A 25,390-nucleotide genomic window follows, 5' to 3' on the forward strand; every position below is an offset into this window, starting at 1 on the left:
TCCTGTACTCAAACTGAAAGAAAGAAGACAAAGAAAACTTTTGGACTCACAGCGGACGAATAAGCAGCTGATCACTTTCCTCGGCAGGAACTATTATCTCCTGTTTGCGTTTCGTTGCCATGTTTATTGCAGTAAAATGATGAAAAATCACATGAATTCAACACTTTTACCGAGGCACGCTTCCGCCAAAAATTTAGCTCTGCCCAACTTCCGCTGTTTTTCGTCTTCTTTGGTGGTGCCCTACGCGGTTGCCACCCTGTGGACACAATGGCTTCCTACATGCTCCTGTCAATGAGTCGTGCCATGGTCAATGAAACAAAATATAACATGTTGTCTTTTGTCGTGTTTCGTCTTCTCTACTAAGACAAAGACGAGAGATTAAAGTGAAAATCTTTCCAGGTTTTCGTTGGACGTCAAAGCTATGTGAGGTGAAAGGCTGTGGGCGTGGCCTACAGATTTCGGTCTCTGGGAAGTTCAGCAGAGTGAGACGTCTCGCTGGCAGCGAGCAAGGAGGGACGTCACGGTGCGCGCGCCTCACCTGGACGGAAAATCACCTGAGGAATAATCGGGAAAAAAAAACACTTGGAACTCTTAGTCAAGAGTCCTCCGTGTGTGTGTGTGTGTGTAAGTGTTTGTAAGTGTTTGTATGTGTGTGTAAGGGGAGAGTCCAGGTGTTCGCGCCTCACCTGGGGCTGCTCTCGTCACTTCTCTTTTCCGGGTTCGAACTCCCTTCTCCACCATGCCGGACGTGATCAGCGTCACCGAGTTCGTTCGTGAGTGCAATGAGGACTACGAGGCCCCCACCACCTCCAACTTCTCCACGCGGATGTCCCACTGCAGGAACACCGTGTCTGCTCTGGAGGAGGTAATTAAGAGGACAGTGGCGCACTGCGCATTGGTAGGCACGCAGGGGTCAGAGGTCATGCATGTAAACGTGGCTGAAAATGTAAAACTTCACAGTAACTGTCATGTGATGATAACCATGTTACATCGCAACAGGAAGGACAACTTCCCCATCCTGTCTTATGCTGGGCAGAAGCACTTCACTCTTCTGTTCACTTGTTTTCTCTGTCTGTCTGTCTGTCTGTCTGTCTGTCTGTGTGTGTGTGTGTGTGTGTGTGTGTGTGTGTGTGTGTGTGTGTGTGTGTGTCTTGAAATGTAAGTCAATCAATCAATCAATCAATGTTTATTTATATAGCCCCAAATCACAAATGTCTCAAAGGACTGCACAAATCATTACGACTACAACATCCTCGGAAGAACCCACAAAGTGTGTCTGCGTGTAAGTGAGTTAATATGTAAGTGCATGTAAATGTATTTAAGTGTGTTTAGAGCAGGGGTCACCAACGCATATGTAGCCCGTAAGGACCAGATGAGTAGCCCGCTGGCCTGTTCTAAAAATAGTTCAAATAGCAGCACTTACCAGTGAGCTGCCTCTATTTTTTTAAATTTTAATTATTTACGAGCAAGCTGGTCTCGCTTTGCTCGACATTTTTAATTCTAAGAGAGACAAAATTCAAACAGAATTTGAAAATTCAAGAAAATATTTTAAAGACTTGGTCTTGACTTTTTTAAATAAATTCATTTGTTTTTTTACTTTGCTTCTTATTACTTTCAGAAAGACAATTTTGGACAAAAAATACAACCTTAAAAATGATTTTAGGATACCTTTTTACCTTTTGAATTCCTTCCTCTTCTTTCCTGACAATTTAAATCAATGTTTAAGTAAATTTATTATTTTTTTATTGTAAAGAATAATAAATACATTTTTATTTAATTCATTTTAGCTTCTGTTTTTTCGGCGAAGAATATTTGTGAAATATTTCTTCAAACTTATTATGATTAAAATTAAAAAAATGTATTATGGCAAATCTAGAAAATCTTTAGAATCAAATTTAAATCTTATTTCAAAGTCTTTTGAATTTATTTTAAAATATTTGTTCTGGAAAATCTAGAACAAATAATGATTTGTCTTTGTTAGAAATATAGCTCAGTCCAATTTGTTATATATTCTAACAAAATGCAGATTGTATTTCAACCTATTTAAAACATGTCATCAAAATTCTAAAATTAATCTTAATCAGGAAAAATTAATAATGATGTTCCAAAAATTATTTTTTCAATTTTTTCAAAAAGATTTGAATTAGCTAGTTTTTCTCTTCTTTTCTTTCGGTTGAATTTTGAATTTTAAAGAGTCGAAATTGAAGATAAACTGTTTCAAAATTACATTTTAATTTTTTTTCCGGTTTTCTACTCTTTTAAACCGTTCAATTAAGTGTTTTTTTCATCATTTATTCTCTACAAACAACCTTCCGTGAAAGGAAAAAAAATGTACGACGGAATGACAGACAGAAATACCAATTTATATGTATATATATATATATATATATATATATATATATATATATATATATATATACTGTATATAGATTTATTTATTAAAGGTAAATTGAGTAAATTGGCTATTTCTGGCAATTTATTTAAGTGTGTATCAAACTGGTAGCCCTTCGCATTAATCAGTACCCAAGAAGTAGCTCTTGGTTTCAATAAGGTTGGTGACCCCTGGTTTAGAGGTATGGTGTGTATGCATGCCTGTAACCCAGCAGGCACAAGGCATTGATACAAAGTTGATTATACGTACATGTCCTTTAAAACTTACTTGGAAACAACGTTGCAAAATAGTTGTATTAGTAAATTGAGACAACGTGAATTGATTAAAGTGGACCCCGACTTAACCTCTTAAGGCCCAAGCTGTTTGTTTACATGTTTTTTTTAAATGTATTTCTCTTTGCTATTTGGACTTATTGGACCCTAATTAGAACAAGAACTAAAAATCGTCTTTTAATATGATGTATTTAGTCCATAAGTGCACAAAAGTGTACTTCATATGTAGTGAAATGCGATTTTTTTTTTTTACACTTTTTTTTTCCAAATTCCATTGTATGTTATACTCCTCTGACGCCACCAGATAGCAGTATAAGTGTCCATATGTCGGCATAAGACCCCAATTCAGTAGTGTACACAATTTTGGAAATAAGAGCTAAAAAAAGGTGCTGTCCACGCATGTGGCCACTAAGGCCTTTAGAGGTTAAACAAGTTGAAAAACTTATTTGGGTGTTACCATTTAGTGGTCAATTGTACGGAATATGTACTGTACTGTGCAATCTACTAAAAGTTTCAATCAATCAATCGTTAATTTCCAAAGTTGGATCCTTGTTGTTGGTTGGGAAATTACCAAATTTCAAAGGCCAAATCAACATCACAACCTTACATTGAATAAACATTGTCAAAAAGTATGTTGTTTCAACGTAGTATTTGTGTTGAAACAATGTAAGTATGTATATGTAGGGGAATGTAAGTGAGTTTGCATGTAAGTAAGTAAGTCATTTTTATTTATAAAGTGCTTTTCACAGATCAAATCACAAAGCCCTGTACAAAACATAGGTGAAGTAAAAAAAACAATTCAATTTAAAACAACAGGGGCCCATCCATCCATCCATTTTCTACCGCTTATTCCCTTTTGGGGTCGCGGGGGGCTCTGGCGCCTATCTCAGCTACAATCGGGCGGAAGGCGTCGTACACCCTGGACAAGTCGCTACCTCATCGCAGAAACAACAGGGGCAACATCATAAAAAGTATACAAAGTGGATTAAAAATGATAGTTAAGGTGCATTAACTTTACAAGAGGAGATGTTTTCAAATGTTTCTTAAAAGTTTCAACACAGTCAAGATCAGGGAGGGACTGGTGCAAATTGTTCCAGAGTCTAGGAGCTATAGCCTGGAATGCCAGGTCTCCATGGGTTTTAAAATGAGTTTTGGGGATCTTTAGAAAACTCTGGCCTGAAGACCGTAGGCTGCGCCCTGAAGAGTAGGGGCATAGCAAGTCAGTGATGTACTGAGGGGCCCCACCATGCAACGCGCGGAATTTAACTGGAAGCCAATAAAGACTGGATAAAACATGGGTGCTCTGGTCAAAAGTCTGGCAGCCACACAGTCTGAAGTCTCTTTAAAGTTAAAGTTACAGTACCAATGATTGTCACACACATACTAGATGTGGCAAAATTATTCTCTGCATTTGACCCATCACCCTTGATCACCCCCTGGGAGGTGAGGGGAGCAGTGGGCAGCAGTGGTGCCGCGCCCGGGAGTCATTTATGGTGATTTAACCCCCAATTCAAACCCTTAATGCTGAGTGCCAAGCCGGGAATCATTGGGTCCCATTTTTATAGTCTTTTGTAGGACTCGGCTGGGATTTGAACTCACGACCTACCAATCTCAGGGCGGACACTCTAACCACTAGGCCACTGAGTAGGTTTAGCTTTAGCGTTGATTTGTTGAAAAGAGAATTGCAATAGTCAATGCGAGACGAAATGAATGCGTGAATGATCATTTCGAGATCCAATTTTGACAACAAATTTCTCAATTTGAAAATATTTCTTAGGTGATAAAACAGTTTTTGGTCAGTTGAAGACAGTGACCCTCCAAAGACATGGACTGATCAAACACATGGAAATGTGTTCGCATGTAAATGTATTTACATAAAAGTGGGTTTTAAATGTAGGTAGATGTAAGTGGGGGCAGCACGGTGGAGCAGGGGTTAGTGCGTGTGCCTCATAATACCAAGGTCTTGGGCTCGGGATCTTTCTGTGTGGAGTTTGCATGTTCTCCCCGTGACTGCGTGGGTTCCCTCTGTGTATTCCGGCTTCTTCCCACCTCCAAAAACATGCACCTGGGCATAGGTGTGGTAATGTGAGTGTGAATGTTATCTGTCTATCTGTGTTGGCCCTGTGATGAGGTGGTGACACTTCCAGGGTGTCCTCCGCCTTCCGCCAAATGCAGCTGAGATAGGCTCCCCCCCCCCCCGACCCGGAAAGGGACAACAGTAGAAAATGAATGTATGGATGTAGGTGTTTACATGTAAGTTTGTTTCAATGTGTGTATTTAAATTTAAGTGTATATGTTTAAATGTAAGTGTACGTATAAGTATTAAAGTGTGTATGTAAGCATATTTGCGACTAGGTGCATTATGAAGTAAGTGTGTATGTATGTGTGTTTAACTATGTGTGAGTGTGAATAAATAGTGAATAATTACAAGCCAATGTGAGGTGACATGATGATTAAAGAGATAAAAGCCAAATGACGGTGTGTGTTTGCGCATGTGTCTCCCTTCAGGTTCTGGATGTGGAGCGCTCGGTTCTGTCCAAACTGAAGAAGGCAATGAAGTCTGTGTACACATCTGGTCTGAGTAAGATGCTCACTTAATCCTCCTTTTATACATACATATAAGTTGCCATGACAATAGCATCAATGCACGCACACGCATACATGTTAGGAGTGCTTCCAGCATGGCGGGCAGGCAGCGTCTGGCCTGTAGAACATTCCCACCATACCTGTTCATGTCCCAGCATGCTGAGGGCGCAGCTTCCATCATCACAGCAAATGGGAATAACCGCTTGTGTGTGTGTGTGTGTGTGTGTGTGTGTGTGTGTGTGTGCGTGTGCGTGTTCCGCAGCACATGTAGAGCACGAGGAGCAGTATGTGCACGCCATGGAGAAGTTGGGTGACAACTGTGTCTGCAACGATGATACAGAGGTTGGCTCCGCCTTCATCAAGTTTGCCATTTTCACCAAAGAGCTTGCGGCGCTATTCAAAAACCTGGTGAGGGTCTACAATTCGCCCACCCACCCCACTTGCTGTCGTCACAGCAAAGCACGGACGTGACTGATGAGACATACTATTGGCAGATTCAAAACATGAACAACATCATCTCCTTCCCGCTGGACAGTCTGCTGAAAGGGGACCTGCGGGGCGTAAAGGGGGTGTGTCCTCTCAATGCTACATGCTAACAGGAAGCACTTAGCTGATGATTGAGCTCATGTGACATGTTTCCTCAGGACCTGAAAAAGCCTTTCGACAAGGCCTGCAAAGACTACGAGACCAAACTGTAAGCGCCACGCTGCTGGCCTTTTATCTTCACTGTGGGATCTTTTTGTGAAAGTGCTGCTCATCTTGACCTCTGATCATTGCAGGTCCAAGTTGGAGAAAGAGAAGCGCGAACATGCCAAGCAGCATGGCATGATCCGCACAGAATTCAGTGGCGGAGAGATCGCCGAGGAGATGGAGAAGGAACGCCGCATGTTCCAGTTGAACATGTGTGAGGTTAGGTCAAAGGTCACCCTCAGGAACTAACAGGAAGTGACATGTAATGCTCTTCTCTAGTACCTACTGAGAGTCAACGACATCAAAATGAAGAAGAGTGTGGACTTCCTGCAGAACCTCATCAAGTATTTTCACGCTCAGTGCAAGTATGATGTCAACCATCCTGTCAATGATCTGTCACTCATCCTGTTAATTAACCTGTCAATCATTATGTTAACGATCCCGTTAATAATTCTGTCAATGGACCTGTCAATTGTCATGTCAATCTTCCTGGCAACCTTCCTTTCAATTGTCTATCGGTCATCCTGTCAATGCTACAGTCACTCAACCTGGCAACCATCCTGCCAGTGATCCTGTCAATCATTTTGTTAATGATCCTGTCAATTAACCTGTCAATTTTCATGTCAATCTTCCTATTACCTATCCTGTCAATCGTCTCACCAATCTTCCTGTCAGCCATCTTGTCAGATATCTGTCATTCTTCCTGTCAATCTTACTGGCAATCATCTTGTCAATTATTTGTCACTCATCCTGTCAATTTTCGGTCACTCATCCTGTCAATGAGCCTGACAACCATCCTGTCAATCCTCTTGTTAACGATCCTGTGAATTATCCTGTCTGTCACGCCTATAGGTTATTTTTTGTTTTAGTCATGTTATGGTTTGTTTTTTGAACACTCAGTTTTGTTTTGCACTTCCTGTTTTGTTTTCATCTCCATGCCAACTCTTTGATTTTCACCTCGCCCTCAAGTCACGCCCTTGTCCTCAGCCCTCACACCTGTTTCTAATTATCATAGTCAATATTTAAGCCATTCTATTTCTGTCTTCGTCCTGGCAACTTCACCTACCTATGCTGCACCTCCTTCATGCCCTCGATCACCTCCTGCTAATGATATCCATGCAGCCTTTCCCTTATACTCTTTCCCGTCACAGTAAGTGTTTTTGTTTAGTTGGTCATAGTTCTGCCATTGTGCAAGCTTTTGTTTCATGTTCATAGTTTATGCCATAGTGCAAGTGTTTGTTTCCATATTCAAGTTTTGTACCTTGTCATAGTTCTGCCATTGTGCAAGCTTTTGTTTCATGTTCATAGTTTATGCCATAGTGCAAGTGTTTGTTTCCATATTCAAGTTTTGTACCTCCATTGTGAGCCCTTTTGTTTGTTGTTTAGTAGTTATAGTGTTAAAACAAAAAGATGTACCTTAATTCACGCCTGGCTCGTCCCAAATTCCCTCTGCGACGAGGAAACAATACAAATCCAAGTCCAAGTTTGACACTGTCGGTAAACCTGTCAATTGTCATGTCAATTTTCCTGGCAGTCATCCTGTCTCTCATTCTGGAAACCACCCTGTCAACCATTAGTTAACAATCCTGTAAATTACCCTGTCAATTTTCATGTCTATCCTCCTGTCAACAATCCTGCCAATCATCCTGTCAATCTTCCTGTCAACTACCTTGTCAGTTATTTGTCACTCACCTTTTCAATCTTACTGACAATCATCCTCTGTCTTCCTGTCAAAGATCATGTCAACTATCTGTCACTCATACTGTGAACAATCCTGTCAATCTTCCTCTAAATGATCCTCTCAATCATCCTGTCAATCATCTGGTCAATCTTTCTCTCAATGATCCTGTCAATTTTACAGTCACTACTCCTGTCAATCGTCCTGTCAATCATCTGTCATTAATTCCAGTATCTAATGAGCTTTATTGTCATAGTAGCCCATGAGATGGCTCAAAATATACTACCCGAGGTCCCAGATTTAGGTAATAGGTGAAGTAATAGAATTATAAATAGAATATAGTAGACAGAAAAATAGAATCGATTGTGATGCTGACCCTGAAGTGCAATTAGAATATAAAAACAACGACAGCAATCCAAGCCAAATAAAAGACCTGTTTAGCAGAGTTGGTACACATGTGCAAGTTAAGTGTTCCTTGTGCAGGAAGGAATCGGAGCTCTGCAATCTCGCAATCTTAAATGATAAATGGGTTGTACTTGTATAGCGCTTTTCTACCTTCAAGGTACTTTGAAGCGCTTTGACACTACTTCCACATTTACCCATTCACACACACATTCACACACTAATGGAGGGAGTTGCTATGCAAGGCGCTAACCAGCACCCATCAGGAGCAAGGGTGAAGTGTCTTGCTCAGGACACAACGGATGTGACGAGTTTGGTACTAGGTGGAGATTGAACTAGGGACCTTCGGTTGCGCACGGCCACTCTCCCATTGTGCCACGCCGTCAATCTTAACATTGATTCTCTTATCCATTCCACTTATCCTATCAACTAGCTGTAAATAATCACTGTCAATCATCCTGTGACATTTACATATCGGGCTCAGTTTTTTCCAGGACGGGTTGAAGGCCGTGGAGAGTCTCAAACCATCCGTTGAGAAAATGGCGTCCGAGCTGACGGCGGTAAGGATAGTGCCATCATATTTATTTGGCCTTTAACCTTTGCCTGAGGGGTGTGTTTTCCCGTCCAGATTAAACAGACGCAGGATGGCGAAAGGAAACAGCTAAGTCAGCTCAGAGATGTCCTTAAGGCAGCGCTGCAGTCTGAAACCAGAGAGGTGGCTGCTTTGGATTGACGTGCAAGCTAACAAATAGCAGCTCACGTGGGCACTAACCCCTATGTTTGATTGACAGGAGACCCCTGTGAAGCAGAAAGCTGGATATAGTCTTCACCAGCTGCAGGGGAACAAGGCTCATGGAACCGAGCGCTGCGGAGTCCTGTACAAGAAGAGCGAGGGGTGCGTCAGCACGTGCGCATGCCATAATGAAGCAGCCAATCTGGCCGCCTTTAGCGTGCTCATCAAGATGTGCTGTGTTGTCTAGGTTGACAAAAATGTGGCAGAAAAGGAAGTGCTCTGTGAAAAATGGCTTCCTGACCATCTGTCACTCTACGGTAAGCCCCGCCCACTAGCTACTTTGCTCATTTGATGTTTTGCTCAAATGACCAATCAGGAGAAATATTACAAGCCACAATGTGGGCAGAGTTTGACTTTGATTGACACCAACGAGCGTTTTCTCTTTCAGACAAACCGTCCACCTGCCAAACTCAACCTGCTTACCTGTCAAGTAAAGAAGAACCCGGATGACAAGAAGAACTTTGACTTGATCTCACGTGAGCACCAAACACAACTACAACATGACTAGAACACGACCAGAGCACAGCTAAATCTGGAGTACCGCTTTCACAAAACCAGAAAATATCTTGAAGGACCGGACACTAGTGGAAATGTGTAGCACAACCAAACACTGCTAGAATATGGCTTTCACATGACTACAACACCGTTTAGAACATGAGTAGAACAAAGCTGGAGACTAGAACACAGTACATATTAGTGCTGGGAAGGTGTCCAAGGTGTGTTTGGTTTCCCCTCAGACGACAGAACGTATCACTTCCAAGCAGAAGATGACGCTGATTGTCAGATGTGAGTATCCTGAAGTTTGACACTTGATCTATGACGGGCCTGACCTCTGACCTGTGAGGTGCTGCGTGTTGCAGCTGGGTGTCAGTTCTTCAGAACAGCAAAGAAGAGGCTCTGAACAAAGCGTTTAAAGGAGACCAGGATGAGGAGGACAACATCGTTCAGGAGCTCACCAAAGCCATAGTGCAGGAAGTGAAGAAGATCAGCGGCAACAACGTCTGCTGCGACTGCAGCGCTCCTGGTGAAGACCATGCTAGCAACGCTTGCTGTAGTACTTCTTTAGATCTAGAACCAAGCTAAAATGCTAAAAGGCTGCCCTAAAAAGGCAAAAGCCTAACCAGGTTTTTCAAAAGGCTGATTTTCTTCCTGCAGATCCCACGTGGCTATCCACCAACCTCGGGGTGCTGATCTGCATTGAGTGCTCAGGGATCCACAGAGAAATGGGCGTCCACTACTCCAGAATCCAGAGTCTGGACCTGGACGTCCTAGGAACATCCGAATTGCTGGTGACTGTCTCCATTTGTCCAACATTGAAATCATGAATTATTGATGAGGCTATTGAAGAGCATAAAAGTGTGGTGACAACCTCCTAAAAGTGAACCTGTACCGTATCAGCTGGCCAAGAACGTGGGAAACACCAGCTTCAATGACATAATGGAGGCGGCGCTTTCTGCAAAGGGCGTGTCCAAACCTGACCCGTGTAGCGACATGTGAGTGAGCGTGCAGCGTTCCAAGAATCCACGGATAACTGGACCATTCTGCTTGTGCTCCCCATCTGCAGGCAGATCAGGAAGGACTACATCACCGCTAAGTACATAGACAAGCGCTTTGTACGTCCACTATGTGCTGATGCCGAGACCCGCCTAGAGGTTCTGTACCAGGCCGTCCGGAACCGAGACATCCTGTCCCTGATCCAGGTGCATGCCGAGGGCGTGGACCTGATGGAGGCGGTTCCACAAGCCCATGAACATGTAGGTTCCATTTTTCCTAGTCTGTCTTTCCCAGTCGTCTGTAGAGATGATAATTGTGGTCCTTAAATGTGACAACAGTCGTCTGAAAAGATGATAATTGTGGTCCTTAAATGTGACAACAGGAGTCTGGAGAGACAGTGCTCCATCTGGCAGTCCGCATGGTGGACAGAAACTCTCTTCACATGGTTGACTTCCTTGCACAGAACAGGTAGAGTCACAGGATGATTTATTCTGTCAGTAATAGTGCTAACAATTACAACCGGGTTTGTGTAGCACCAGCTTGGACAAGCAGACATCCAAAGGAAACACCGCCCTTCATTACTGCTGCTTGACAGACAACAGTGAAAGTCTCAAACTTCTACTGCGAGGGAAAGCTGCCGTAAACATCAGTAAGTGTGCCAGCACCATGCTAACCTTCAGTCTCTAATGTTAGCGTTACGTTAGCCTTACGCTACTGTGTGTGTGCAGCCAACGAGGGCGGTGAAACACCGCTGGACATTGCCAGGCGACTGGGACATTCGCAGTGTGAAGACCTGGTGAGTCACCACCGCAAGCTAAAGCTAAGTTAGTTAATGACTCAGCAATGTTAAGGCTAAGCTAAGCTAGTTAGTGACTCAGCAAAGTTTAGCTAAAGCTAAGCTAATTAGGGACTCAGCTAATTGAAAGTTAAGGTATAGCCAGTCAGCAAAGCAATGCTAAAGTTAAGGTTGTTAGTGACTCAGCAATCCCAACTTTAAACTAAGCTAGTTAGTGACTCAGCAATGCTAAGCTATAGCTAAGCTTGTTGGTGACTCAGCAATGCTTTGGTATTTAGTGACTCAAGCAGAGAAGAGCAATGCTAAGCTTGGATCGTGGTGTCAGAAGTGCAAGCCAAGGGTCATTTTCAGCCTGTGAGCGTTTTTTTTAAATTGGCTCTCGACCTGTTCTGAAAGTTAAATGTATTAAACACTAACAACTGGTTCGTCACATATAGCTAAAAAGCGAATCAGTTGTTTTATTTCAAATATCTTAGCATATATTTAACTTTTATTGTATTTGTTATTATCCATCCATCCATTTTCTACCGCTTATTCCCCTTTGGGGTCGCGGGGGGCGTTGGTGCCTATCTCAGCTACAATGGGGGGGAAGGCGGGCTACACCCTGGACAAGTCGCTACCTTATCGCAGGGCCAACACAGATAGACAGACAAAATTTACACACTCACATTCACACTTGGGCCAATTTATTGTTGCCAATCAACCTAGTATTAAATATGTGTTTTATAATTTTGTTATTATTTTGTACAAAATTGATCAAAGTAGCATCTGCGTTGTTTAATTTTTTAGTATGTGTATGGAAGTATTATTGTAGCAAAATTATTTGCAAACATGCATTTCAACCTGTACATGTGTAATTCAATTCACGTGTGTGTTATAGTCAGAGGTGGGTAGAGTAGCCAGAAATTGTACTCACGTAAGAGTACTGTTACTTTAGAGATGTATTACTCAAGTAAAAGTAAGGAGTAATCACCCAAATATTTACTTGAGTAAAAGTAAAAAGTATGTTGTGAAAAAACTACTTAAGTACTTAGTAACTGATGAGTAACCTGTTCGTTTAATGACGGCAACAAGTAATGCACAAAAAGATAAAAATAGCAATGAACAAATTCAGAGCCAGGAATATCTCTTAAGCAACTAAAACAATAATATATATTAAATAATATATATTTGGTTTTACAATTTATTGAAAAAAATTTGAAAATGAATTTTACCTTTGCAACCTCATTATACTATTGGCTAAGTTTTATATTCATAAATGTAAGTTTTTCAACACCGACCTGTTTTTTGTGCCTTTAAAAAAGATTTAGAAGTCTACATTAAAACACTCTACCTCTAACAACTAAAAAGCTGTGAAAACGATGATTTTAAGTTATTTACTGAGATTAAGTGAGCCTATGGCTTTACGCTTTGTTAATTTTATATTTTTTGCATTCTATTTTTGTGGGTTCTTCCGAGGATGTTGTAGTCGTAATGATTTGTGCAGTCATTTGAGACATTTGTGATTTGGGGCTATATAAATAAATATTGATTGATTGATTGATATTTTAGTTACTTTGAATTTACAACCCCTGGGCGCTGTTTTGTACGTTTTTTATACTGTTTTGTACCGTTTTTGTACTTACTTGGATAATTATTTTCAACTGTTTGTAAATGTTGAAATTTATAAATAAAGGTTTATAAAACAAAAAAGTGCTGTTAATCATGTGACTGCCTGGCTCTGTTTGATTGGTGAAACGGAGTCAAATGTCACCAGTGACTGCATTTGATTGGTGAAACGCAGGCATGTGATAGATCCTACTTTGAAGGTCTGTCTGACAAACCAAAACAATAAAAGCGTGCATTAACAGATCGATAAAAATCAGTAGCGAGCTGAATGTAGATAAAAGGATCGGGGTAAAAATAGCGTTCCTTCTCTATAAATATACTCAAGTAAAAGTATGTTGCATTAAAACTACTCTTAGAAGTACAATTTATCTTAAAAGTTACTCAAGTAGATGTAACGGAGTAAATATAGCGCGTTACTACCCACCTCTGGTTATAGTGTATATCAACCTGTCTGTGTATCAATCTCTGTGTGTAATCAGATCTGCATGTGTGTGTTTTAAGTTATTTGTCTGTATTATGATTTGTCAGTGTATGAAAAATATATTGAGGTGGCGACTTGTCCAGGATGTACCCAGCCTTCCGCCCGATTGTAGCTGAGATAAGCGCCAGCACCCCCCGCAACCCCAAAAGGGAATAAGCGGTAGAAAATGGATGGATGGTGGATAAAAAATATCTGTATTTCGTTCGGCGTGTGTGGTAAAAAAAAAAAAATGTGTTGGCGAATCTAGACGTGTGTGGAGCAGGAATTACCCAATTGGTTGTCTTTCTACGCATGATTTTTGCACACTTCTGCCATGTACGACTTGTCAGTCTGTACTGCGATTTGAATGTGTAAAATGATTTGTCTGTTACTCCCTCTTGCCTTTCCTTATACTTACCACTAGTCGGCGCCTTGCAGCCACACACACTTATGTCGTGGTTGAAGCCAAGATGGACTTTTCATCACTTGCTGTAAATAAAAGTTTATTTTTTTTAGCAGTAACTTAGTTGTCAGAAGTATTTTTTGTATTTAAATAAGTTATATTGTTGAGAATGGAGTGCTTCTTCAAATAGTACACCTCGTATTATCCATCCATCCATTTCCTACCACTTAATCCCTTTGGGGTCGCGGGGGGCACTGGTGCCTATCTCAGCTACAATCGGGCGGAAGGCACTGTACACCCTGGACAAGTCGCCATCATCGCAAGGCCAACACAGATAGACAGACAACATTCACACTCACATTCACACACCAGGGACAATTTTAGTGTTGCCAATCAACCAGGTGCATGTCTTTGGAAGTGGGAGGGAGGAAGCCGGAGTACCCGGAGGGAACCCCCGCAGTCACGGGGAGGACATGCAAACTCCACACAGAAAGATCCCGCAGGCCATGGGGAGGACATGCAAACTCCACACAGAAAGATCCGGAGCCCGGGTATTGAACCCAGGAGGGTTCAATCCATTTATTAAGAATCCCATCCCTTATTAGGAATTAAACTGCAATGCTCCATTCACAGAACATCAGTGAGAATGAACATCCAATTTTTTCTCTCTCTTCACGTCAACGGGTCCATCGCCACCCATTTTTTCATACAGAACACAAACAATTCTGTATGTTTTTTCTGTTATCAAAATAAACAAAGGTTCACTCTGACCCAAAACTTCACCCTGTAAACCGTAGGTAAACATTACCCATTATAACTGATAAAGCATAACAAATATATAACTTTTTGTTATATATATTTTTTAAGTGCCAGACAGGCTTTGTACTTTATAACAAAGTGTGTCAGGTTCTGTGGCAGCTTGGCCTGCCGTCAGGGTCTCTCACATCTTGCAGGTGTTGTAGGTTTAGGCGTGGGCACTCTAGCGTGATCCTCTGTCTTGGACTCCTTGTATGCCTCGTTCCTTCTTATTCTCCGACCATGTAATTTGTGTTTTGATGGAGGACTGTGGAGCTGGCTCCTCAGTGTAGTGCTTTCTGACGAACGTGGTGTTCCTGGACAAGGTTGCTTCACTTGGTGATCCAACAACCACATTGTTGCTGTCCTTGCTGATCACTTTGTCTGGTGTTTTGTGGAAGGTTGTTGTGAATTTGTCAGTTTTTTTGTCTTAGTATGACCGAGGATCTGAGTATTTTGCGTTGTTTTTGATGCCTGTGTAGATTTTTGACTCTCCTTTTCTCTCAGCATCAGCATCTCTGACCTGCAGGTCTCTTTGTAGTGTCATGCTGTCTGGGAGCTTTCCTATGATCTCTCTCTTGAACAGGAGCTCTGCAGGACTCTTCCCCGTCGTGTTGTGCTCAACAGATCGATAAACTGTCACATACAAATCCCAAAACCAATGAAGTTGGCACCTTGCGTAAATTGTAAATAAAAACAGAATACAATGATTTGCAAATCATTTTCAACATATATTTAATTTAATAGACTGCAAAGAAAATATACTAAAAACTTTATTTTTTACAAATATTAGGTCATTTGGAGTTTGGTAACTGCAACCAGTTTAAAAAAAGCTGGCACAAGTAGCAAAAAAGATTGAGAAAGTTGAGGAATGCTCATCAAACACTTATTTGGAACATCCCACAGGTGGACAGGCTCATTGGGAGCAGGTGGGTGCCATCATTGAGTATAAAAGCAGCTTCCATGAAATTCTCAGTCATTCACAAACAAGGATGGGGCAAGGGTCACCACTTTGTCAACAAATGCGTGAGTGAATTGTCGAACAGTTTAAGAACAGAATTTCTCAACAGGTTATTGCAAGGAATTTAGGGAGTTCACCATCTACGATGCGTAATATCAAAAGTTTCAGAGAATCTGCAGAAATCACTGCACGTAAGTGTGTATCAGTTTGACATCAGTGTGTAAAGGAAATCACCACTTGGGCTCAGGGACACTTCAGAAAATGACTTGTCAGCAACTACAGTTGGTCGCTACATTTGTAAGTGCAAGTTAATACTCTACTATGCAAAGCGAAAGCCATTTATCAACAACACCCAGAAACGCTGCCGGCTTCGCTGGGCCCGAGCTCATCTAAGATGGATTGATGCAAAGTTGAAAAGTGTTCTGTGGTCTGACGAGTCCACATTTCAAGTTGTTTTTGAAAACTATAGACGTTGTGTCCTCCGAACCAAAAAGGAAAAGAACCATCCGGATTGTTATAGGCGCAAAGTTCAAAAGCCAGCATCTGTGATGGTAAGGAGGTGTATTAGTGACTTAGGCATGGGTAACTTACACATTTGTGAAGGCTCCATTATTGCTGAAAGGTACATGCAGGTTTTGGAATAACATATGTTGCCATCCAAGCAATGTTATCATGGACGCCCCTGCCTATTACAGCAAGACAATGCCAAACCACGTGTTACAACAGCGTGGTTTCATAGTAAAGGGGTGCGAGTACTAGACTGGCCTGCCTGTAGTCCAGACCTGTCTCCCATTGAAAATGTGTGGTGCAATATGACGCCTAAAATACCATGAGACCATGTTGAACAACCTAAGCTGTACATCAAGAAAGAATGGGAAATAATTCCACTTGAAAATCTTCAAAAATTGGTCTCCTCAGTTCCCAAAAGTTTACTGAGTGTTGTTACAAGGAAAGGCCATGTAACACAGTGGTAAAAATGCCCCAAATGTACCAACTTTTTTGCAATGTGTTGCTGCCATTAAATTCTAGGTTAATGATTATTTGCAAAACAAAATTTGGTTTCTTAGTTTGAACATTAAATATCTTGTCTTCGTAGTCTATTCAATTGAATACAAGTTGAAAAGGATTTGCTAATCATTGTATTTTGTTTTTATTTACGAATTACACAACGTGCCAACGTTATTGGATTTCCATTCCAGCCCCTCAGACTGTGCGATGCGAATCCTCTTCATTAATGAGGCGTTTTGTATTTCCACCTCACCATTGGCCTGAGCCCACGGAGGTGTGGTTTTCACATGCTGATTTTTGTTCTCTTGGTAGAATGCTTTAAATAGTGCACGTATTGGGGGCCACAATCTGATCGATGGAAAGAGGAAGTCCGTGCCTGCTGAAGCCATATTGAATATTTAATGAATAAATTATCTAAATATGTCGGTTTACTTGCCCACCTTGAGACCTCCGATTTCGGGAGGAGGTGTCGTGGTCGGGGGTTGGGGGCGTAGTTAAGAGGGGAGGAGTATATTTACAGCTAGAATTCACCAAGTATTTCATATATATATATATATATATATATATATATATATATATGTATATATATATATATGTATATGTATATATATATATATATATATATATATATATATATATATATATATATATAAGGAATACTTGAATTTCAGTGTTCATTTATTTAAACATATACACACACATAACACTCATCTACTCATTGTTGAGTTAAGGGTTGATTTGTCCATCCTTGTTCTTTTCTCCGTCACTATTTTTCTAACCATGCTGAACATCCTCTGATGATGCATTGCTATGTGGCACGCACAAAAGTGCTTTCATCAAATGCACTAGAGTCTGGAATCTTCCATCTCTCCCTAGCATGGCCCAAAACCTGTCAATCTTTGCTTCCTTAGGAAGATCTTCACTGCCAACACTTGGTAGTCCACTACTTCTTCCCGGAGGCTATCCAGGTCCAATCGCAGCTGGGGCTTGGAACTTACAAGCGTGTTTCTTAATCTTAATCGTCGTCGGCGTCGCCGCGGCTGTATCCTCCTTGTTCTTCTGCTTTGTCTCCTTGTTGTGTGCGCAGTTATGCACTCCACTCTGTAAAAGCCGTAGATGTTATTGTCACATATGCATGTACAGTAGATGGCACTATTGTCCTGTTTAAGAGTGTCACAACATTGCTGTTTACGGCAGATGAACTGCTTTACGGTAGACGAAAACGTTACTGCTGTTGTTGTGTGTTGTTACCGCGCTGGGAGGATGTTAATGAAACTGCTTAACAATAAACCCACATGAGAAACCAAGAACTCGCCCTCGATCATTCTACAGTTATAACGTCATTGGGCAGACACGCTGTTTATATTGTGTAAAAGCGGACGTGAAAACAGGCTGTCCTCACTCAGGTCTGCATGGAGCTGGAGGAGGCGTGGCCTTCAGCTCCGCCTGAATTTCAAGACATTTATGGGAGAAAATTTGTCCCGGGAGATTTTCGGCAGAGGTGCTGAATTTCGGGAGTCTCCCGGAAAATCCGGGAGGGTTGACAATTAGACTCCTCTTTCAAAATTTACGCACTTTCTTCCTCTTAACACTCTATTAATTTTGTATCAGACTCTATTTGAACTACATATAAACTATCACAAAAAAATAGAGATTCTTCTGAAGAAAGCCATAACTGTTATAATAATGGACAAACTTAAATGCTCCCTCAGATCCTCTTTTTAATGGGTACAACCTTCTAAAGTTTACTGAGTGCAACAGATTCCGTAGTGCTTGTATTATGTATAACCTAGTATATGGATTAAATTCTACACTCTGCCAGCTCATTCCAGTGACCACTCCTTCTAGAAATAACACCAGAAGTAAACCTTTATAAAGTGTACAAGCTTTAGTATAGCCTGTAGAGGCTCGATGATCTGGAATGAGATTGCTAGCTTTATAAAAGAATCATATTCTTTAAATATTTTTAAGAAGTGTTTTAAGTAAAATGTATTGCTATGTCATGCCTTGTATATTTAGCACAGCCCTCATGACTGAGGATTTCCCATTAGTCGCATAATTATCAAACACGGTTAACTTTTTAACCAAATTTAAATAATAGGATATTGAGACTGATTTGGTAGACTTAAAAGTTCCTTATTTATAAATGTCAACCAGTTGGTAAGTTGGTATGAATTTGTAAATGCGTATTGGTTGGGTAGATTATGAAAATAATTGTATGGTACGGTATTTTGTATATTATATGATGATGTATATTTTAACGGTGGGTCCCTATTCCATAGACTGTATGCTTCTATGGATTACCTTTTTGCAAAACAGACTCTGATATTAACAAAATAAACAATAATGTCATAGAAAATTATGTCTAATTGGTAATGGGCCTAGTAGGCCAGTGGCTAAGTCCTGCCACGGCCAATCTGGGAGTGCTGTGGGTCTCAAAGGTTCAGGCACATCAGGCCTTGACACTATTTGGTACCCGTGAAATGACTTCACATGCCTCTCTGCAGCTTTATACATTCCTGGCCACCACACCTTACTCCTGAGCTGTTGCTTAGTGCCCACAATGCACAAATGTCCCTCATGAGGCAACTCCAGGGCTCTGTTTCTGTGTGCATGTGGCAGTACAATGCGTCTCCCCCTTAATTCCAACTGTCCAGTGACACACTATTCATAAGCGATTCGCGCTGTGGCCGTTGCAACTTTGCGTTGATACTGTTCACTGGCAGATGAAACACCCATTATTATTCTCTTGTACCTGTATATCCGTGTTCCCTGCAAACATAGTGATAGCCCGGGACTCTGGTGTAAGCAGTAGTTGGTGGTAGCCCCATTTCAGATCTAATTTGCTGAAAATGGCAGACCCGTTTATTCCCTGCAAAAGCTCATCCACCATGGGGATTGGATATCTCCCCCTAAAGATAACAGTATTAGCCTTTCTCATGTCGAGACACATTTTAATGTCATCTCTATTGCTTGTTGGTGTCACCAGCACACTGTTAATTCCTGCTTTACACACATTTTTTTACATACACACGCCATTAAAAATACAAACAGACAGAAATATTTTTACGAAGAGACAAATCGTAATACAGACAGACATATATACTGTATATATTTTTACACACAGACAAAACATAAAACTTAAAACACACACACGCAAATTTGATTACACACATGCAGAGATTGATATAGAGACACATGTATTAGACATGTGAATTACACACACACAGATTGAGATACGTGTTTGCAAATCATTTTGCTACGATAATACTTCCACACCACAGGCTTAGATGGTTATGGTTGTGATTTATTTCTCTTAGACATGTTTACCAAGTTACAGTACATTAATGTTGTTACATTTGCACATTTCAGCACATCTGAAAAGGAATAAGAAGAAGCAAAGTTTATATTTAATCCTTCACCTTCTTCTCCATGTCTTTTACTGATAGTTCATTCACAACATAACTTTTAACATTTTACATTAAGTTCCCTTTCTGTTTTGAAAAAGTGAATATGCTAGGGGAAAAAAAACCACACATAACTTTTTGGCGACAGTCAATGAATTTTTCGCATTACTTAATATTGTAGAATCTGTCCTACCCTGTTATTTTTTTAGCTTGGCAGGGATTCAGTAAATTAAGAGTAAAGATAAACTAAGCTAGACTTGTGTTTGCATGTCAGCTGACTCAGGCTCAGACAGGAAAGTTCAACGTGCACGTGCACGTGGAGTACGAATGGCGTCTTCATAACGATGACATGGATGAGAGCGAGGATGAGCTGGAGGACAAGGTAAAGACGGCATCGGAACATTACATGCCACGCGATGAGGGTCCTGACACCCTTTTTCTCATCACCTAGCCTATTCCTTCCCGACGTGAGGAGCGTCCGATCAGCCTGTTTGTGGGCGGAGCTCGCGCGGTGCCGGGGCGGGACAGACACAGGCCTCAGATCCCCAGCATGATGATCAGCAATGAGACCTATGGCGCCGTACTGGACCTCCACCTGCCACCTGGACCCACACCTGCCCTGCCCCCCAGAGGTCCCGCCAGAGGTCAGAGCGCTACACTCATGTTTGTTTTCTCACAGCAGCTATCATGAAATATAACTGCACCAAGTAACTTGCAGGACATGGCAGAGATGTTCCCATGGAAACAGTCGGAAGACAGCGCTCTTTGTCCGACCCCCCTAACCCGAACAGTGCTGAGAGAAACACGTCCGTGTACGGTGAGTCTCACTTCCTGACCACAAGCTACTCTCTCATCACGTGATTGCTAATGTCGCCACCCGCAGTTCTCCCTGCAGTTCCTGCCCCTACTCCTAAGGCCCCACCCGCTTTTCCTCCACCCCCACCCCCCGGACACAAGCACAACACACCTCCAGAACCCACATCACCCAGCAGGTAGGTTCGAGTCATAACGAATCTGAAGTGGTACATGCTTGTGTGTTGTGTACTTGTTCATAGTGGTCTACACTGGTCTGAAATGGTCTTATGTGTAAATGCATTGTTGATTTCAGGGCTGGTCCAAAGAGGGTACCTTATAGAAAAGCACACAAAGGAGGTACACACACGCACTAACACACACATTATGTAGATTGCATGTGTGCTTCAGTGTCACCATTATGTCATCATTTAGCTTCTCAGGCCCAGTCCCCATTGAGCTCTTCCCCCCCGACACCCAAACCAAGGACTACCTTCAGTGTGAGTACTCACTATCCCCATTAAATGTGTGTGTGTGAGCTTCTAACAGTGTGTGTGTGTAGACATCTAGACCCAAGCGGGTCAGGGCCATCTACAAATGTTTGGCGGACCATGCAGACGAATTGACGTTCCAGGAAGGTGAGGTAATCATCGTGGAGGGTGAGGAGGACAGCGAGTGGTGGGTGAGTACTTAGCCCCGCCCCATCGAAAGGGAGACAGTAAGTATTGGTGTGACCCAAGTCTTTGACTGAACGCTCTGTTGTTGTCCAGGTTGGACACATAGAAGAAGACCCTGCCAGACGAGGAGTGTTTCCTGTCACATTTGTGCACTTCATCACAGAGTGACCACATCCTCGTCCATCCGGTCATCCAGGCTTACTAGTCTTTCTAGTCCTTACTAGTCTTCCGATATTACTAGTCTTTCTGGTTCTTTCTATTTGTCCTCCAGTCTTGCTAATCTTTCTGGTCCTTTTTAATGGTCCACCTGTTTTACTAGTCTTTGTAGTCATTTCTAGGAGTCCTCCAGTCTTACAAGTCTTTTTAGTCCTTTTTACTGGTCCTTCTGTTTTCCTAGTTTTTCTAGTCCTTTCAACTAGTCTTTCTGGTCCTTTCTATTTGTCCTCCAGTCTTACTAGTTGCTATGGTCTTTTTTTACTGGTCCTCCTGTTTTACTAGTCTTTCTAGTAGTCCTCCAGTCTTACTAGTCTTTTAAGTCCTTTTTACTGGTCCTTCTGTTTTACTAGTCTTTCTCGTCCTTTCTACCAGTCTTTCTAGTCCTCTAGTCCTAATATCCTACTAGTCATGTAGTCGTCCTCCAGCATGTCTACAAAAAGCTTTTCTCTCGTCTCCTGCTCGTTAGCATTAGCGCATTTAAGATGTTGGTGTTGTCCGTGAGGAAGTGCTTCAATAAAGTAATACAACTTTTATTATGTGTCCTGTAAATACATGTTGGACATCACAATGTTGATGACAAAAATAATGACAACTTCATTGGCTGTAGCGACCCTAGTTGTCAGTTGACAGAAAATCAAGTTCTTCAATTATGTAACTTTATATTTGTATTACATATGTGAAAAGCACACATATACTTGAAAATCTACTTCTACTGTATATTTGAGCAATTATTTTGACTGGGGGAGGCAAATTTAGAGAAAAGAATGTGTGTATGTAGACATATATCTATTAATGTTTGTATATATGTATATACAAACCCCGTTTCCATATGAGTTGGGAAATTGTGTTAGATGGAAATATACACGGAATACAATGATTTGCAAATCCTTTTCAACCCATATTCAAGTGAATGCACTACAAAAACAAGATATTTGATTTTCAAACTCCTAAACTTTAATTTATTTTTTTTGCAAATAATAATTAACTTAGAATTTCATGGCCGCAACATGTGCCGAAGTAGTTGGGAAAGGACATGTTCACCACTGTGTTACATCACCTTTTCTTTTAACAACACTCAATAAACGTTTGGGAACTGAGGAAACTAATTGTTGAAACTTTGAAAGTGGAATTCTTTCTCATTGTTGTTGTATGTAGAGCTTCAGTTGTTCACCGCCCGGGGTCTCCGCTGTTGTATTTTACGCTTCATAATGCGGCACACATTTTCGATGGGAGACGGGTCTGGACTGCAGGCAGGCCAGTAAAGTACCCGGACTATTTTACTACAAAACCACGCTGATGTAACAAGTGACTTGGCCGTGTCTTGCTGAAATAAGCAAGGCATGATAACGTTGCTTGGATGACAACATATGTTGCTCCAAAACCTGTATGTACCATTCAGCATTAATGGTGCCTTCACAGATGTGTAAGTTACCCATGCCTTGGCCACTAATACACCCCCATACCATCACGGATGCTGGCTTTTGAACTTTGCACCTATAACAATCTGGATGGTTATTTTCCTCTTTGTTCCGTAGGACACCACGTCCACAGTTTCCAAATATAATTTGAAATGTGGACTCGTCAGACCACAGAACACTTTTCCACTTTGCATCAGTCCATCTTAGATGAGCTCGGGCCCAGCGAAGCCAGCGGTGTTCCTTGGTGATGTTGATAAATGGCTTTCGCTTTGCATAGCAGAGTTTTAACTTGCACTTATAGATGTAGCAACCAACTGTAGTTACTGACAGTGGTTTTATGAAGTGTTCCTGAGCCCATGTGGTGATATCCTTTACACACTGATGTCGGTTTTTGATGCAGTACCGCCTGAGGGATCAAAGGTCAGTTATATCATCGCTTACATGCAGTGATTTCTCCAGATTCTCTGAACCTTTTGATGATTTTATGGTAAAATCCCTAAATTCCTTGCAATAGCTCGTTGAGAAATGTTGTTCTATAACTGTTTGACAATTTGCTTACAAATTGGTGACACTCGCCCCATCCTTGTTTGTGAACTACTTAGCGTTTCATGGAAGCTGCTTTTATACCCAATCATGGCACCCACCTGTTTCCAATTAGCCTGCACATGTGGGATGTTCCAAAAAAGTGTTTGATGAGCATTTCCCAACTTTATCAGTATTTATTGCCACCTTTCCCAACTTTTTTGTCAAGTGTTGCTGGCATCAAATTCTAAAGTTAATGGTTATTAGCAAAAAAAAAATGTTTATCAGTTTGAACATCAAATATGTTGTCATTGTTGCATATTCAACTGAATATGGATTGAAAATGATTTGCAAATCATAGTATTCCGTTTATATTTACATCTAACACAATTTCCCAACTCATATGGAAACGGGGTTTGTACTTCTTTATCTCTTTTTTTTTTCAACCAAAAATGCTTTGCTCTGATTAGGGGGTACGTGAACTAAAACATTTTTCACAGGGTGTACATCACTGATAAAAGGTTGAGAACCACTGCCTTAGAGCATACTGTAGGGCAAGACTGTGACTTAAGTGTGCAGCTCCATGCGTTCTCCTTATGACATACTTGCCAACCCTGCCAGATTTTCCTGGAGACTCACGAAATTCAGCACCTCTCCCAAAAACCTCCCGGGACAAATTTCCTCCCGAATTTCAGGCGGAGCTGGAGGCCAAGCCCCCTCCAGCTCCATGTGGACCTGAGTGACGTGTCGACAGCTTGTTGTCACGCCAGCTTTCACACAATATAAACAGCGTGTCTGCCCAATTACGTTATAACTGTAGAATGATCAAGGGCGAGTTCTTGGTTTCTTATGTGGGTTTATTGTTAGGCAGTTTCATTAACGTCCTCCCAGCGCGGTAACAACACACAACAACAGCAGTCACGTTTTGGCCAACATAAAGCAGTTCGTCTGCCGTAAACAGCAATGCTGTGACATTCTTAAATAGGACAATACTGCAATCTACTGTACATGCATATAGGACAATAACATCTACGGCTTTTAAAGAGTGCAGAAGAACGAGTATGATACAGCCATGGCGACGCCGATGACGAATAAGATGAAGAAATACGCTTGGATTTACATACATAACATGGTCACTACTGCCTAGTTTCTCTTGTTATATTTGTATTTTACTGTTATATTTTTATTCTCATTGTTGCTTTTTTTATATTCTTATTGTAATATTTTTCTATTTTGTTTGTATTATAACCCCATTATTTACTTTTTACTGTTTAATTGATCTCAACTCTGTACACTGCTGCTGGAATTTTTAATTTTCCTGAAGGAACTCTCCTGAAGGAATCAATAAAGTACTATATCTATCTATCTATCTATCTGTCTATCTTGTAAGTTCCAAGTCGCAACTGCGATTGGACCTGGATAGCCTCCGGGAAGAAGTAGTGGACTACCAATTGCTTGGCAGTGGAGATCTTCCTCAGGAAGCAAAGATTGACCGGTTTTGGGCCATACTAGCAAGAGATGGAAGATTCCAGACTCTAGTGCATTTGATGAAAGCCCCTTTGTGCATGCCACACAGCAATGCATCATCAGAGAGGGTGCTCAGCATGGTTAGAAAAATAGTGACAGAGAATAGAACAAGGATGGACAATTCAACCCTTAACTCAACAATGAGTAGATGAGTGTTATGTGTGTGCGTGTATGTGTAAATAAATGAACACTGAAATTCAATTGTTTTTCTTTTATATATATATATATATATATATATATATACATGTAGCTAGAATTCACTGAAAGTCAAGTATTTCTTATATACTGTATGTATATATATATGTAGCTAGAATTCACTGAAAGTCAAGTATTTCTTATATATATATTAGGGGTGGGCAAATTAATGCGTTAATTACGAGTTAACTCATCAATCTATTAACGCCGACAATTATTTTATCGCACATTTGCGTATGTTGTTTACATGCTTTTATTTTGTTAACGCCTTTTCTTAACAAGATGCCGTTGCCCGGAT

General features: G+C 41.2%; 2 protein-coding genes across 5 annotated transcripts in view; one reads left to right on the forward strand and one right to left on the reverse strand.

Moving 5' to 3' along the window:
* LOC133553295 (cleavage and polyadenylation specificity factor subunit 3-like) overlaps window positions 1–25,390 on the reverse strand; it is a 33,491-nt gene that overhangs the window by 4,586 nt on the left and 3,515 nt on the right. Inside the window, exons 2-3 of one of the 3 annotated variants that reach the window (XM_061901330.1) lie at window positions 687–856; window positions 51–554 (exon numbers count right to left, since the gene is read on the reverse strand). In XM_061901330.1, coding sequence (XP_061757314.1) covers window positions 51–121 — 71 coding nt within the window. In that variant the 5' untranslated portion in view covers window positions 122–554; window positions 687–856. Of the gene's footprint in view, window positions 1–50; window positions 562–686; window positions 857–25,390 lie in introns of those variants that run through there. The other 2 variants (XM_061901332.1, XM_061901331.1) reach the window with 2 other exon arrangements.
* On the forward strand, window positions 471–21,963 carry asap2b (ArfGAP with SH3 domain, ankyrin repeat and PH domain 2b). 2 transcript variants are annotated; one of them, XM_061901324.1, is made up of 28 exons: window positions 471–865; window positions 5,173–5,245; window positions 5,513–5,658; window positions 5,745–5,819; window positions 5,895–5,944; window positions 6,030–6,159; window positions 6,220–6,305; window positions 8,505–8,580; window positions 8,649–8,735; window positions 8,812–8,915; window positions 9,001–9,070; window positions 9,202–9,289; window positions 9,551–9,599; window positions 9,674–9,837; window positions 9,969–10,102; window positions 10,212–10,306; window positions 10,378–10,567; window positions 10,690–10,775; window positions 10,841–10,956; window positions 11,036–11,103; window positions 20,020–20,127; window positions 20,197–20,389; window positions 20,464–20,562; window positions 20,629–20,737; window positions 20,854–20,897; window positions 20,973–21,037; window positions 21,100–21,219; window positions 21,308–21,963. In XM_061901324.1, exons 1-28 carry the CDS (start codon window positions 740–742, stop codon window positions 21,380–21,382), a joined length of 2,826 nt encoding a protein of 941 aa, XP_061757308.1. In that variant the 5' UTR covers window positions 471–739; the 3' UTR covers window positions 21,383–21,963. The 2 variants fall into 2 exon arrangements, with proteins under 2 accessions (XP_061757308.1, XP_061757309.1); XM_061901325.1 differs by having other exon boundaries at window positions 20,641–20,737.

This window comes from Nerophis ophidion, linkage group LG05 (genome assembly GCF_033978795.1).
Source record: "Nerophis ophidion isolate RoL-2023_Sa linkage group LG05, RoL_Noph_v1.0, whole genome shotgun sequence".
In the NCBI taxonomy this organism is placed as follows: Eukaryota; Metazoa; Chordata; class Actinopteri; order Syngnathiformes; family Syngnathidae; genus Nerophis; species Nerophis ophidion.